At 42.1% G+C, this 15640-nt stretch overlaps 1 protein-coding gene across 12 annotated transcripts in view; it reads right to left on the bottom strand.

Moving 5' to 3' along the window:
- Window positions 1–15640, bottom strand: part of fryb (furry homolog b (Drosophila)) — a 70631-nt gene that overhangs the window by 33235 nt on the left and 21756 nt on the right. For all 12 annotated transcript variants that reach the window (XM_034683704.1, XM_034683705.1, XM_034683707.1 and 9 more), the window contains exons 2-10: window positions 8310–8503; window positions 7976–8029; window positions 7657–7796; window positions 6715–6805; window positions 6344–6423; window positions 6079–6159; window positions 3274–3442; window positions 2877–2969; window positions 1559–1657 (exon numbers count right to left, since the gene is read on the bottom strand). In XM_034683704.1, the coding sequence (XP_034539595.1) occupies window positions 1559–1657; window positions 2877–2969; window positions 3274–3442; window positions 6079–6159; window positions 6344–6423; window positions 6715–6805; window positions 7657–7796; window positions 7976–8029; window positions 8310–8429 (927 nt within the window). In that variant the 5' untranslated portion in view covers window positions 8430–8503. The remainder of the gene's footprint in view (window positions 1–1558; window positions 1658–2876; window positions 2970–3273; window positions 3443–6078; window positions 6160–6343; window positions 6424–6714; window positions 6806–7656; window positions 7797–7975; window positions 8030–8309; window positions 8504–15640) is intronic.

The raw sequence follows: 15640 nt of genomic DNA, 5'->3' as shown, positions 1-15640 counted from the left end.
CAATTAAGGGAATTCAGCACATTTCTGTCATTCCACTCGTGTCTGTGGAACGGTCTCTGACATGGCAGGTTATTGTTTTGTTTTGTTTGTGTGCATACCTGGGCACTGTTGGGTTGGAAAAAGTGAAAAGACGGACAGTATGTGCATAGAGAGGTGTGTCACGGATGGTCAGGAATGCACGGGTTGCTTTAAGTATTTGGAGAATGTATGGAAGGGAGGATGCATACTGGACCAGTGACATGTCTGCAGCCCTGATGACACGAGGCCCTGTCACAGCATGAGGGACACATGCATATCACAAATAGAACAAGAGACAGTAATGCAGCGCAGCAGCTTGAGGTCATGTACGGTGTTGTTATCCAATTTGTCAATCAAAAGCTTGGCTGCATTGTGTGAGAAACAAAAGGGAAATATTTCCTCCACATAAAAAAAAATCTAAGTAAACACTCAATGTTATATAATAAGCCTCTTCTGATATACACATTAGAAATGAGTTGAGATAATTACATTAATATATTTTTTTTATTTTATTTTCATGATTCTTTAATCATTACTTTGAATCTACATTTATTACCAATATTTCGACTGTTACTTTTATAATTATTAACATTATTACTCGCATTCTTTTCTTAGTTTTATAACTATGATTAATCTTAATTTAATTTCATTGTTATATTTATTGATTTATTCTGCTATTTACCTGTTTATTTCTTAGTAGTGCATCAACAAAAATATTTTCTTTATCATTATCTTTTTTATTAATTTTATTTTTATATGTGTATGCCTGTATGCATGTAGCCTACATATATACAGTATATATATTATTTTATTATATTTATTTATTTGTATTTATTTATTTATTTGTATTTATTTATTTATTTTTATTTATTTATTTAACAGTATTTTATTTATTTATTTATTTAAAAGTATTTTATTTTATTTATGTATTTATACATTTGTATCATTCTTTTTATATCTACATACGACTATGTTTAAAACATAAAAAGATATTTGAATTTTGGACCTGTATTGTAAAGATGGCGTTTTCCCAATAAAATACATCTTGAGAAAAAAGAAATGAGTTGAGATTATTAGAAAGTATTTGAAAATGTACCGATTTCTGAGATGACCAATTTTTCCTCCTTCCCAGTTTTAAAGGAGCTGTAACTTCTTTAATTCTGCTTACATACAGATGGTAATCTGTTTAATCATGGTGAAACCCATGAGCATGAAGTCTAAACCTGTCCTGACGATTTAATAGAGCTGCTTTATGGCCTGCTTGTTGGCGTTGGACCACTGTCTTAATAAGGGAAACATACTGCATCTAATTTGCTGAGTCCCCTGTCTGTGCCCCTGCTGTGGGCGACTATTACCCATCTGGCACTGCATCAAAAACGCCAGCACGTGTACTGCATACTGCACTCCTGCTTGCCTCCTTCCCACTGAGAGATGAAAGTCCACATGTTGCAGGGGCACTCAAGTGCTTTCACCGATTGCTGTTAATGGAGAGGAAATGGAGAGAGGTGAGCAGTGAGGAAACAGAGGAGAAGGAGCTTACCAGAGAGTGTTTCTTCCTCGAGGACAGGTCCAGTGTGGTATCGTACAAACTCTCCACGAAGTTTCGTAGACAGGGAACGTTAACCTCGTTCTTCACAGTCTGGGGGAAAAAAATACTCATATCAGGTCCAGAGAGAGCACCCTGTTGTTAAGGTTGAGTTGTTCTTGATGCAGACAGGTATCTTATAAAATACACTATAAAATCTATGACCACTAAATTCTTCAATAATCAAAAAATACATAATCTCACTTTTAGAAACAGAGCTGGTCTACACCGTACAGGATAAGATCCAGTCCCATCTTACAGACAGGACTCAGTCTGATCTCATCTTAATCCACCATGAGCAGAGCACTTTGCAGCATTTAGCAAGTTACAGTGGCAAGGACAAACTTCCTTTAACAGGCAGAAACCTCCAGCATTATTTTTTAAACTGCTCCACACGTTGATATTCAGCGGGTTTAACGTTTTGTACGCCTCAATATGATCTTTAAGTATTCAATACCATCAGTTTTATACATTGTGTCGATAAGAAAAATTGTATTTAGGGGAAAAAGACATTTGGTATTGTTTTTGACATGAAATAAGTTTAGTTTTTTGTTTTTATACATATATTTTGTGGGGCTTTTGCACCTTTATTATAGACCACCGGGCCGACCACTTCATGGGCGTGCGATCAAGCCATAAGGCCAAATCTGCGTCCTAAGTTTCTTTTTAATGATTAATTGATAATTGATTGTTAAAATTTCCAAAGATCGATCACGAAGAATACTTAAAATTGGCATCCCTAATGTGTATAGGTTTGTAGATTGAATTACAAATGTATAAATAAAATATTGGATAAGTATACAAAGTGTATTCCTTTATTTTGGGGCTGCCTTTTAGGTTAAAGTTTTTCAATTTCTATTTCATTTTATGTTTGTCTGTCTTTTGCTTTTTTCCAGAAAGGGTTCTTTTCACGCAAAAACACCCTTCATTATGTCCGTATCATTTGTATTGTATGCCTTTCATGTGTTAAAGTCAATAAACCTTTAATATAATATAATTTTTTTTTTAAAGTTCCTATGATGTGGATGGAAAAGTGTTATTTCAGCGTGTCTCTGCTTTCTTCAAAACAGGAAGCTAGGGCAAGGCTTTTTCTTCCATGTATAGACAAGATCCTGGTGTATTGAGAACGATTAGTGCCAGGCCTAGGAAGAACATTTAAAAAGCACCTACCCTAATTCACAGGAAATTTAAAACACAAACAATAGCTTCAGTTTGACTCTGGAAAAAAAGCACACTCAGGAGTACATTGATCAGTGAAGTTAAGAGCACTTACAGCAGCTACAGGTACAAGTATCTCCACAAAGAGTCCAGCTAATGAGTGCTTGATGTCTTTATCCTTCACTTCCAAGAAATACTGTGCACACTCCTGAAAACATAAAGAGGGAGAGAGAGAAACAATGTATGGACAGGATACTTGTAAATGCAATGTCACCTGTTGAAAAGTCTTTGTTTTTAACGGGGGAAGGAAATGAGAAACATTCTTACACTGCAATTATCATCAGAGGGGCAATAAACAAAGCAATTAACACCTCATTACTTTAGAGGAAGTATGAAGCCATGAAGTGCTGAACTACTTCAAGACATAGATGTTAAAGCAGATTAACTCTCTTCCTAATAGGTTGCTGACATGTAAACAGCACGTGGGCTACCGAATGATCCCAGTGGTCTACCTGCATGAACTGGAAGGAGGCTTCGAAGTCCTCCACAGGATACATCTTGATGCGGAAGAACTTGAGTCCCATGATGAGGCTGATGGTGGACTGGATGACGTAGGGGCTTTGCTCTTTCTGTCTCAGCTCCTTCAGCTCAGAGATGAACTTCTTCCTCACTCCTGGGAACCTGTGGACGAATCAGTGGAGGAGTGGAATTACTACACAGACGCAGTAAGATTGTTTTTATTTATCTTCTCACTGAAATTGTTAAATAGTACTCATTTATATATCTTCTTTCTTTGTTCCTCTGACCCCTCCATGCACCTGTTTTTTCTGCTTGTACACATGGGTGTGTGTGCACTTGTGTATGTACCCGCCATCCAGATAGATTTTACCATCAGCGCTCAGCATGCCTATATTTAGCAAGGCATCTGGAGGGGTGATGTGGAGGGAATGTGTGTGCGTGTCTGTTTGTGTGTGTGTGCGCATGTGTTCTTTGGGCACCTACTTTCTTCTTCACGTGCTTTTGCATGCTACATAAGGGTTGCCACAGCAGTTTAGTAAACGTAACAGCCGTCAGCGTTCCGTTAAGTACACGTAAACACCGCGATTAAAAAAAACCAAGTATGTGATGAGTCCGTTTAAGCCTGTGTGTGCTTGTCCTTTCAAAGCCCTGTGTGTAAATAATGCACGGCAAATAAATGACACGGAGAAGGGAGCTAGAAATGAGCAAAGGAGCTTAATCAAGTGGAAAACAATCCTCCATGTAGAGGACAGTTTATGTTTGCCACACTAGATCTCAGAGTATTGACTTTGATCCATTATTAGATCAGTGACTGCGTTAAACTCTGTTATTGCTCAGTTATTGTGTGTCAGTAAATGTGTGTGTGTGTGTATGACTGAGCTGCCCTGTGAACTTCCTCCATCACGGTAATAACCTCCTGGGAAACTGGAGCAGCACTCATCCCTCATCACCCAGAACATTAAACAGACCAAGGACCATCATCTGGAGTGTCATTATCTTCAGTCGTCATCACAAACACACTTACACACACATGTATTTACCACCACACACAAACACACAGCGACTGGCTGTGAGTACACGGGGGTATGTTAGGCATTTGTTCGTGTTACTCCCTTGTACTTGAGACAAATGGAGGGTATTTGTAATGGCTGTTTCTGCTGGAAATGGGGTCAGGAGGAGGACAGGTATCTACTGTAGCTACAAATTCAATCTTCCACTGTGACAGATCGGCCTACAGCTAAAGAGACATGACCTGGATTAGGAAATTAAATTTAGGCTACATGTATCACATGTAACATTAACTGTTAACTGTGGACATGTATCACAGAAAAATCCAATTATTTCAGTAATTGCAACTCTCACCATGTGAATAATGGCAGAAATATAAAGGTACATGCAACATTTTCAATAATGGTATATTTGTTTACTGACAAAGCGGTGTGGAGCACAGTCTGTTATTTCTCGATAGCAGACCATTGCTACATCCAGAACTTAGCTCTGGATGTGGCTCCAATCATGGACTCTAGAGGACTAACTGTGATCCATAGACTGTATAAATACAGTATAAATACAGGAGTACAGAGGGCTGAGAGAGCTTCATCACGTGGTGCAACAGCAATCACCTGAAGCTCAACATCAGCAGGACTAAGGAGCTGGTGGTGAACTACCGGAGGAACAGGAGGCCCCCAGCCCCAGTCCTCATCCAGGGTGAGGAAGTGGAGAGGGTGGACTCATACAAGTACCTCGGGGTCCAAATCATCAATAAACTGGACTGCTCCACCAACACTGAAGCCAACTACAGGAATGGACAGAGCAGACTGTTCTTCCTGAGAAGACTCAGGTCCTTCAGTGTCTGCAGCAGGCTTCTGAAGACCTTCTACCAGTCTGTGGTGGCCAGTGCTCTGTTCTTTGCTGTGGTGGGCTGGGGGGGGAGGCATCAAGATAGGTGAAGCCAGCAAGCTCAACAAGCTGGTAAAGAAGGCCCGCTCTGTGGTTGGCCTAGAACTGGGCAGTCTGGAGTCAGTGGCTGAGAAGAGGATGATGGACAAACTGCGAGCCATCCTGGACAACCCCTCTCACCCTCTCCACGATGGGCTGTGGGTGATGGGGAGCGCGTTCAGTCATCCCACCATGGTGCAAGGCTGAACGCTTCAGGCGCTCCTTTGTGTCCAACGCCATCAGACTGTTAAACAGTAACGGAGGCCACAGACTGCACCACGCTGACCACTGAGTCTAGGTTGATGCAACAACCAAATTTCCCCCCCGGTTTTGAAGTTGATTGTCAGAGGGTGCCATATTGGAAATGCTGAATTCAACCTAACTTCGTCCAAGCTTGTGTGAGGTGAAGAGGCGGGCCTTTAGCCTTTTGGCTAACAGCTAGAGGGTGCCCGACTGTCAATCAAGTCAACCATGCCCATATTTGGGCAAAACTTTTATTGATTCATACACTAATTAGTCAATAAACTGATGTAGTGAGTGGATTATTATAGCGGAGGAATCCAAGACGGCTGTGCTTTGCATCTTGGTGCTGCCTACCGTATCCATGTTCCAACCAGCTATAACAACCCCATCCAGTACATCATCCCTTACACTACACACTGCATTTTTAATAGCAGTGAGATATCTAATGGACTTCACATATTAAGATTTTACCTGTATAGATATGGACTGTATGCTCAAAAGACAGTTCCGACTTCATTTCAACAAACATGATGAACTCTCTGTATATGTACAAACACTGATGTGTGCAGAAACAAAGAATATAAACAACACTTTGCTCCATTAACTGAAGTCAGTACCTGGACTGAGCTACAACTCCCACGACTTCAGCATAGAGGTCAGCCACGATGTGCATGTTGCCAGTGTTGGGCCCCAGATACCTACAAGGTAAACACAGAAAGGATCAAACACAGTGTATGGTGGTGTGCAGAACAGAAGAGTCATTATACAACATACAATCATTGTGTTATTAGTGCAGTGCATACATGTGGATCTTATAAACACACCTGTTACTGTCTGTTAATCCAGCACAGTTTAAGTGTTTGTGTATGAAATAGTTCTCACCCCTCCTTGTATTTGAAGTGCTTGAAGGCCAGGTTTATGACTTCTTGGATGAGTCCATCCAAAAGAGGATGGAGGGGGATCTGGATATAGAGAGAGAGTTGTCATTGTAATCTGTTGAGGGAGCTTGGTAGGCATTATGTTTGCATGAGTCCCTGACAGCGACATCAATAATCATGCAAATCACCCTTTGCATTTGTTTTATTTCATTAATCATTTTACATCAGGGGGGTTGTGAAGAGAGCAGCTGACGTGTGACATCAAGTACGTTGTTAATCAAAGCGGATCAAGTTAAATATATAAACTGCCTCCTGAGGAGTTGATACCCTGTCAAAGGTAAACAAGATTTAAAAGTGTGTTTCGCTCAGACTCACCTGCTTCAAAACTTCTATCAGCACAAGAGAAAAGATGAAGTCTATTGCCAGATCCCTCCGCTCCAGTAAGTAGTCCTTCTGTTGCTCATCACTGAGTCAGACAGACAAAAACAAACAAACAAACGGACAGACAAAATCAGAGAAAGAAAGCCAGAGAGGCATCACTTTTCACAACTTGAGCCATGCACATCAATGTATCAGACATAGATCTGAGATAAGCAAACAACACTTTCACCGCAGTTTACTTGTGGTTTTTTTTTTCTTGTGTAGGTGTTGTTTGACTTTTTCAAGCTTGTGTTTTTGCTGCTGTTTGTGCAGCTGGTGAGTTCGCCACACGAACAACAACACTTATTCTTTAATGCCTCTAACAGTGAGGTAAACACTCTCGTCTCCAATGTTAATTGAAGCTTTTTTTATTTCATACATTCTTACATGCTGAAATTGCTTCTCTTTATGCAAAAAATTGCATCTTAAATCAAAATTATTTCTATTACTTTTATTAAAAATAAAAGCTGTTGGAGCGCAGGTGGCCCAGCAGTTTAAGTGCGCCCCATATAAAGAGGCTATAGTCCTCATTGCAGAGGTCGCTGGTTTGACTCCCAGCTCTAAGCCATTTGCTACATGTCTTTCCCTGCTCTCTACTCCCCACGATTGCCATAGTTTGGCCTATCATAGTGACCAGCCTACATTTTAGCTTTCTAGATCACTAGTAAATTATCCTGTTGTCATGCAAAAACAAGTTTTGCTTTCTTAATGAGATAAATTAATCCCAGGACATCAAAAAAACAAAACAAATAAACAGAATTCGCAGGAGACATAGTTAATTAAAATGTATGGCTGCAAGTCTGCTTAGGGATTCCATAATCTACACCTGTAAATCAGTTCCAATGTACAGAGAGGAGTTTTAAATTGTGTGTGTGTATTTTGTTGATGTTTCCTCACTTCTTTGACTTGGTGTTGGCCCTGGGTCGATACTCATGGGACTCGTCCTCCAAGCCATTCTGCCTTTTGTACCAGTCGAACAGTGTTTTCAGGATGGAGGGCAGGCAGTACTCTGCCAGCGAGCTCATCGTGCTGATCAGCTGGAGGTGAGCGGAGAGACAGGAAGACGAAGAGAGAGACAGAGAGAGAGAGAGAGAGAGAGAGAGAGAGAGAGAGAGAGAGAATGAGGTGTTAATCCCATTCCCAAAAAATATGACAACTGGATTTGGATAATGAAAGTAAAAAGAGGTCAGTTCATTATGTTGATGTGTTCACACACCTGGTCAAACTGTGTGTCCTCTCCTCTCTGCAGGGATTTGTTGAGAGGCTTCTCCTGTGAGACGAGAAAAGACACGAATGTGAGAAGAGATGATAGAACACAAGAAGTTTGAGTTCAATGCCTAAAAAGTGCGTCACTGAATTTATTGTATATTTTACTGCAACTGTGAATCTCAGACATCTACATGGCAAAGTGTTAATGTACCTTTTCTATATTTAAGTAAGCTGCCAGGATGCAGAGGACATACCGTTCAATGAAATGTAAACCTATCTGACGCTGTAACCTGAGAGACACGTGATCAGAAACAGAGAGATAAAAGTGCAGAGTCACTCACCAGGGGTTCAGCCATGATGATGCGGATCTTGCGCTCAGAGAGCAAGGTGAAGTTGGCGAACATGCTCTTTAGGACGAACTCGCCCGGCTTACTCTCGGGGTCCACGTTGACAGGCGCCATGACGACAGGACCCTTCCTCTCTCCCAAGGTTCCACTGACTGGCGGGAGGGGCGGCTTCAGTCCCACTGGAGAGGCTGTGGAGAGTCAGGAGAACAGGCCTGTTAGTCTCAGAGATACTTTTTAAGTCTGTTACTGTCGCTGTGGCTTGAATAAAATGTCCCTCCACTGTATCAATCTTTCTGTTGCTCTGAGTTTGATTCCTCTCTTTGTTATTTCTGTCTATTATTTCACATAATTCAGACTTTTTGGGATGTAAACAGATTATTTAATACACAAAAGACTCAGTAAGCTAGCTGTGGGGCATTTTGAGACATTTGCTGTTTACATTCTGAAATCATGATTGTTTACATTTTGATAGATAGATGGATAGATGGATAGATAGATAGATAGATAGATAGATGGATAGATGGATAGATGGATGGATAGATGGATAGATGGATAGATGGATAGATAGATAGATAGATAGATAGATAGATAGATAGATAGATAGATGGATGGATGGATGGATGGATGGATGGATGGATGGATGGATGGATGGATGGATGGATGGATGGATGGATGGATGGATGGATGGATGGATGGATGGATAGATAGATAGATAGATAGATAGATAGATAGATAGATAGATAGATAGATAGATAGATAGATAGATAGATAGATAGATAGATAGATAGATGGATAGATGGATTCTTTAATCTCTCCCTTCTATGATTTATTTTCTAATCAATGGATTTTAATTCACAATCAGTCTCGATATCTGGACTGGAAATAAGACTCAGGGCAAGGATTTTTAAACAAAGTGTTTAAATGTATCTGAATTACCGTAAAACTAAAGAAACTGCTGAAAAATGACAAAGTCAGAGGCAAACCAGAGACAAATCAACCTTGTTTATCTTCATACAAGATCCTTCCTTTAATGTAGAGAAAGATCAACCCGGTCTCTTCTGGTGCTCTATGTATGACTCAGATTAGAAGTCCAAATTTAACAGTGAACACTTTCTAGATAGAGGCATGCACACACACTCCCTCTCTTTCTCTCTCTCTCTCACACACACTAATACACACACTCTTGTTTTCTTTGCTCCCTCCTGATTACATCATTAGGGAAACTGGGCACTAAAAACATTTCGCAAGATAAGCAGAATGATAAATGGACAGGGAGAGGGAGTAGTCTAGGAGGGATTACAGACAGACAGACAGACAGACAGACAGACAGACAGATATATTTAAGCAGGGTTAAGGCATTTCCTGTCACATGACCCCAAAGATACCGACAACAATTTTGTCTCTCTAAGAAACAGATCATATTAACAGCATCAGCAGTGACGAAGCAATTTGAGAGCCAATCCTGAGCCAACCAACGCAGGTGACCAAAAACAGCACACACACACACACACACACCAGGCAGCTTGTAGGTTTGATTCCTGACAGCCTCAAACACACTGGAGGTGCATGAGTTCTATTTCCTAACAAGGTGAACAAAGCAATAACTCACTGCAGTGTTTCCCAGAAGTGTCTGGTGTGTGTGAGTTAACAACTCTGTCAGGTCCACCTGACCTCCCCTGACCATGTGACCCGACCTCACTACAGAGGTGAGATGTAAATACTAATTGCCGGACAGAACAGGCCCTTAAGCCTCACAGACACAAACTTGTTTGTGTGAAATTGGAGCCCTCAAACGATGCAAACATGGCGTGCACATGAACACACACCGCCGCACGCTTACCGAGGCCCTTGATGAAGCTGATGACACTAGCCCTGCTCCATCTAGTTGGCACTTCCATGGTGCAGACAGCCACACGGTGGGACAAAGACAGAAGGGTAAAAGTGATAGAAACAGAGGGATTTAAGGTGGATGGGACACCGGGAGAGGGTTGGAGCAGGAGCTGAGTCGTCTACAAAGTGTGAAACAAAGCGCCCATGATTGATCGGAGGACAAGTGTGTTCTTAATATCCAGACATTGCTGTGCCTGGTTTTATGCACAGGGCAGGTTTTTAACCAAAACTCAAAGTGCAAAGCTCCATCCTTCAGAAAACGATAGGTAGGTAAAGTGAAAGATGTTTGCCTGGGGCGAGGAGGAGAGATCTCATGACAGCTGTATCCAATACTTAATCCAAACGAAAGCGGACGATATGCTGTATCCACAGACCGGAAGAGCCATTACGGAGGTTCAAACTGCCCGAGTGAAGACGACTTGACGCCTCAGAGCGGCGAGTGAGGAATCACAGAGGAAGAGATGCTGTCAAAGTGTCTCCAAGGCAAGAGTGAAGTCTACCAACAGTGATCGGAAAGTATTCCAGTGTGCAGCTCCAGCAGAGTTTTATGTGGCTCAGACTCAGCATAGGGCCCCCATGCTAGAGAGCCATATGAGCCCTTAGACCAACTATCAGTTTCTAGTTCAGCTTCTGCTCCGCCTCCGGCCTGCCATCACGCCTCCGTGCAGCAGCAGCTCCTTGGAATCTTTGCATTGGAAAGTTGTATGGAGATAAAGTGCTTCGTTGGAAGGCGGTTTTTCGCGGCCGTCCTTCAGTTGTCAGAAGCAGTTAAGTAAAGTCTGCTCCTTGTGGAGATCTGACCAGAAGAGTTGGGTTGGAATTTCAACACTGCCCCGAGAGAGAGGCGACGGGAGGAGGGAGGCGCTATATATAGCCCACTGGAGGTCACTCTCTTACATACCCACCACTCCCACTGACCCCTACTCATACTCAAGTGCACACACATGCAAACTCAGACGCAAACACTGCTACAGAAACACACACACACACTGCTACAGAAACACACACACACACACACACACACACACACACACACACACACACACACACACACACACACACACACACACAAACGTCATGTACACAAACCGTATTCAGGGAAGAAGAATCAGGGAAATTGAGTGATGTGGTTTAAATGAGCTCACAAAGATAACAGCAATGATTTAACTGAGCTGATCTATCACCGCTTCTTAAGTTGTGTGTGTGTGTGTGTGTGTGTGTGTGTGTGTGTGTGTGTGTGTGAGCCTTCAGTCGGTATGTAGTGGGGGAGACAAGAGAAGAAGGCTCGACACTGAGAAATAGAGCTGTCGATACAGAGCACCAGAGGGCTGCCTGAGACCCTTGTAAGTGCTTTGCATGACTCAGCGTTGTTGGTGATGAGTCAGCAGAAATCTGTCCTGTCCAGTCAATAGAGGTGTACCTTGGTTTACTCACATTTCAGATAGAGTGTGAGCAAAACTGAGACAAAGACAAGGAAGGAGGAAGAAAGTCACGATCAAAGAAGGAGAAAAAGAAGGAAGTGTAAAAGATTTTCAAAATAAAAGCGGCAAGATGCTCGTCGATTGATTAATCAGACACAAAAAGGTGATGAGCAAAAAATCAGATGCTGGGGCGCTGGTGGTCTAGCGGTCTAAGTGCCCCACATACAGAGGCTACAGTCCTCATTGCAGAGGTCGCCGGTTCGACTCCCGGCCGTGACCATTTGCTGCATGTCCTCCCCCACTCTCTACTCCCCACATTTCCTGTCTCTCTCCAGCTGTCCTATCAAATCAAGGCAAAAAAAAGCCCAAAAATATAACTTTAAAAAAAAAATCAGATGCTAAAATCTCCTGATACAAGTTTCTCTAAAGGAAGGATTTGATGCGTTTGTTCGTTGTGGATCTCTTCAATCAATCTTTATTTATAAAGTGCCAAATCACAACAAACACTATCTCAAGATACTTTAACAAACAGAACAGGTCTAGACTCAACATCAAGACAGGATAAGTCTTGGTCTGATCTCATCTTAATCCACCATGAGCAAAGCACTTTGCAAGTTACAGCGGCAAGGACAAGCAGGACCAGACTCATGTTAGACACACACAACACTTCTATAAACTACTGTACGTTCAAGTTTGACCTTCATCCATCCATCACACAAACAAGCATACTGAGGCGATGAATCATGTGTCATGAGGCAGAGATGAGACGTCACGTCGTCCTGCACATCTTATTGAACCATAGTCTTCATCTAGAAGTTAAAACAAGGTCAAAGTATTAACCTGGACATGTACGCAACACGTCCTGTCGGCTTGTAGGAGTAATCGTTCCACATCTGCAGCGTTGAACTGAAGTGACTTGCGATGAGTCACTTCTAAGAGAGCAGACAATTACCAATCCGACTGCCTTTGACAAGACCTAGCAGAGCCAAACCTGTATGTTTTCCGAGGAGGCAGCTGACTAACTCTCAGTGCATGTGATTAATGCATTCTGGCTCTTTCCCTGTGTTGCTCTTCGTCTTATAAGCGCCCTGTGAGAGCTTTACGTGCAACAAAGACAAAGCTGTACGCTGTGATTCACGTACACAATTCATAAGTTTGACTGAAGAACAAAAAGATCATTAATAACTTATAATTTGCACAAAGGCTTTATCTCTTTAGCTAACATTAGAGGCGTAAACACACCCTTAAAGGCATCATGAAGCTGCACTAACATGGGTTCAGTTGGCAGGTTGCTTTTCTGTGCTGACATTGTCATAGCCGGGTAATCCCTTTGTTTACATATGGATTCAGGATTGTTCTTTTAACCACAAGTGTGTTGTTATAGTTGATACAAGCCAGCACATGATTAACTCGGTCAGACTGGTATGAAAGGAAACAAGTTGGACCTGATGAGGTCAGTTAGTTTTCTGTGTATCTAACCTACATGGAGTTATTAGGCCTGTTTGATGGCTTCAGCCTTCATTGTTCGTGACCTTGAAGCAGACAAACATACACTGACTCCTGATTTTAATCATATAGCTGAGTAAGTAAACCCTTGCTTTAATGTCGCCTGTGATTTTTTTTTTAATACGTGATGATGAAAGACAGCAGAGGAACAATCAGCTGCCTCTGTGGCCCTTACACCATCATAACCCCTGCTGACAGTAACCTTCAGCTCGTACCATCACATGAGCTTCTCAGAGCTGCCCTTTCAGGCACTAACCAAACAGCAAAGACAGAATAACCTGAGGACCACGAGGCAACAAAACACACAGCAAGGCCCTCGCTCACACTCTCACTCTTAGAAGAACAGACCCACACATATACATAGAGCTGGGCGATAACTCCATAATGATCCGCTTGAGGCTGGCTCCAGAAGTACCGGAAACCACATACACATCAATTCAAAAAAGCAGATCTTTACAGCAGAAATAAACATGTTTACAGCCTGGTACAAAAGACAAGTGTAGTCTGGATAGCTCATTTCTTGATCGGCACACACTGTACGGGGGGTGAAATTTTTTCTAACGCAGCAATTTCTAAGATATTGAGATTACGAGTCTTCCAATGAGAGGAACAGCTGACTTGATTGACAGGCGGGAACACTGTAACTGTTGGCTAGCAGGCTCAAAGCCCGCCTCTTTACGTCACAATCGCTTGACAGCAGCAATATGGCTCCCACTGACGATGGGCCTCAAAACAGGACTTCAGAAACAGATGGGTGACGTCACGGATACTACATCCATATATTATACCGTCTATAGTTGCCACCCAACATTAGACGGAAAAAGAAGAAGGCATTGAGCAGCCAATCATGTCGCAGTGTGAGAGGTAGGCGGGGCTTAATGACGTAAGCGGAATGTACACAGCTGAAACGAGCTGAAACACAAAACCTAGCAGCTCAAAGCAGAGTCGTTAGTCGGACACTGTGTCGACTCTGCGTTAACTATTACCTTAACACACTTCATTAAATATACTTTCAGGATGTGGGTAAAGGAAGAGCACAGAGACAACTTCTGCTGTGCATTTTGAACCGTTAAATTTCAACCGCGACCGTAGGACAACTGAACACTGAATAATTGTGATGCATTCACTGCACTGTGGGAAATAACATCCCTTCACCAGTAACCTTTAGTTACCTTAAAGGGGAGAGCACAGCTCAAAACAATACTCTACTCAACTGATCACAGAATATTATTTGATATACTTGTTGTAAATTTAAATCAAATTATGCAAATTACCTCAACCTGAGAGAAATAAGAATCTACAAATTAAAACTTCACAAAAATCTCATCTTACATCAGAAATGATGGATTCAAGAAGCTTATCAGAGAACTAAAGCCAGCAAACCGTCTTTAACTTTCACTCAGGACCATCAATCTGCCTTTAAATTGAAATGAAATAATGATTTGATATTTATCGTGATAACATCATTTTCAATATCGCCCACCTCTACGTATACATGTGTAAAATGAATGCTAACACAAGCACCGTTCAGTCAATAAATGAGGATCAACAACTGGAGATTCTGCAAGCTCATCCCTGCATCCCCCGACCGAATATCAATAAAAAATACACTGATGCTACTGTAAACGACGTGCTGCATGTTGATGCCTATATAACCGTCCCCGGTGGTGATATAAAGACCACAGCTGCCTCCTCTTACTGGACGTCTTAACTTTAACGAGCCCATCGCTGAATGTAGGAAAAGTACAGTGTGTCCAGTTAGTGACAGCGGAGAGGATGCTGCTGGAGGTTTGTCTCCTGCTGTTCTCAGTGACTTACAGAAGCTTCACCTTTGTTGAGTAAACAGACTGACGGCGATATTACAACACACACCATTTAGTCCTAATGATGATGATTACAAATCTAAATGTACATCTCTTTTATTGTGACGAGAAAGTTCTGGTTTATCTTTAGCACTAGGGGTGAAGATAATAACAAAAATCAAAGGCTGACTCTTTCTTTTGCTGAGTAATGTTCTGTATAATTCATCTAAGTGACTGCTGAGGATCCAGATTTACCCTCAGCTAACCCTGAAGCAGGTCTCTCTCCCTCCATGATCAACCCCCGGACTTCCATTACTCCGTTACGTAACATTGCCAAATATTGACAGTGTGGATCATGCTGCATGCTGCCTGATTTCTGTCCTGCTCCATCTCCAACAAACACACACACACACACACACACACACACACACACACACAAACAAAATAAGCAACGTCTGCACACTGTGGGATCCAGCCATGAGTCGACTGCTTCACTGTCATGAAGACACACCACGTCACACGTTTGTTTTCGTACACGAGCTGCAAGATTTGGATGTGTTATAGCGGTACTCACTCCCTCCTAACGACTTGAGCAGAGACTTGATGCTGATGTCAAAGAAGCCCGAATCCTGCTGGCTGGTCGCCATGGCTGCAGAGGCTATGTCGCCACGGTGACAGACAGCAGAAGGGGGACAGGACGGCAGGA

The sequence above is a fragment of the Notolabrus celidotus genome, chromosome 5 (genome assembly GCF_009762535.1).
Source record: "Notolabrus celidotus isolate fNotCel1 chromosome 5, fNotCel1.pri, whole genome shotgun sequence".
In the NCBI taxonomy this organism is placed as follows: Eukaryota; Metazoa; Chordata; class Actinopteri; order Labriformes; family Labridae; genus Notolabrus; species Notolabrus celidotus.
Note: the sequence above shows the minus strand (reverse complement) of the source record. Positions and strands in the feature narration are given on the sequence as shown.